Below are 1,021 nucleotides of genomic sequence, written 5' to 3' on the forward strand. Positions count from 1 at the left end.
GTACAATAAGTTTTACTTTAAGTTACTAGAGAATGAATATTTTATCTCATGATAAGGTGACAGAAACCTACCTTAATGTTATTGTCTTGTCATATATCCTTTTATTAATCTGACCATTCAGTCTTCTTCCAATAATCTCATAGTATCTCCTCCATCCTGTATTAGTTCTATGGGTTCTAATTAAAATTCTATGGGTTTTTAAAGTACTATCATCTGGTCTTATCCATAGTTTTTCATCTGGTTTATTATTCTTTCTTCTCCAGTTTCTTTTATTCTTGGGGATAATTCTCCCAAGTTTTAATTTCCCAATCAAGACTTCTTTGTTGTTTTTTTTGTTAAACAAATTGTTAATCAAAGCTAATACAAATTTCTATTAGTTCATTGTTACACTTTTTTTTATTTTCTAGATTTTTTATTTTCTGTGGCCAATAAAGCAGGCAAAACTGTAACAGAAACAGCCAAACACTTGAAGCATACTGTGGAAGATAAGGTAAGTGTAATTTGCCTGTGATACGTGTGTATTTATACCTTTGTTTATGATTAAAGAAGAAGGTTAGGAGGTTCAAATGCAAGAAGCTTGTTTTAAAATTTTCACTGTAGTGCCTTTTAAGCATAGCTCTGTAATCTGACTAAAATGTAAACTTTTATAGTCATATTTAGAAAACAGTGTAATTTGTTATTGGTACATTCAAATCAAAGCTCATGCACATAACTCAAAGTGGTATAATAGAATTCAGCTTATATAGTGCAATTTAATTTTTGGAAGTACACATTTTATTTAAAGTACCATGTAATAATTCCTGTAGTGAGTTTTTGGGACTCTGGATTACAAATTTAGTGAAATGCTAAGAGGAAACTAAGTTTTTTTATGTGCTTCCTTGTTTCCACAAAAATTCATTATATTCCAAATTAATAAATTACTTTTTTGTTATTAATGACTTATGAAAATAAGACCCGGCATGACCAGGTGGGTAAGACGCTCGACTCGCAATCTGTGGGGCGCGAATTCGCGCCCCCATCC

At 31.1% G+C, this 1,021-nt stretch overlaps 1 protein-coding gene across 1 annotated transcript in view; it reads left to right on the forward strand.

The window, feature by feature from the left end:
* The window catches only part of LOC106477001, a gene marked incomplete at its 3' end in the record, with an annotated part of 8,132 nt that extends 7,636 nt beyond the window's left edge, over positions 1-496 (forward strand). The window contains exon 2 of the mRNA XM_013937608.2: positions 408-496. Coding sequence (XP_013793062.2) covers positions 408-496 — 89 coding nt within the window. The remainder of the gene's footprint in view (positions 1-407) is intronic.
* Positions 497-1,021: the final 525 nt, after the last annotated feature.

Source organism: Limulus polyphemus, unplaced genomic scaffold (assembly GCF_000517525.1).
Source record: "Limulus polyphemus unplaced genomic scaffold, Limulus_polyphemus-2.1.2 Scaffold12493, whole genome shotgun sequence".
In the NCBI taxonomy this organism is placed as follows: domain Eukaryota; kingdom Metazoa; phylum Arthropoda; class Merostomata; order Xiphosura; family Limulidae; genus Limulus; species Limulus polyphemus.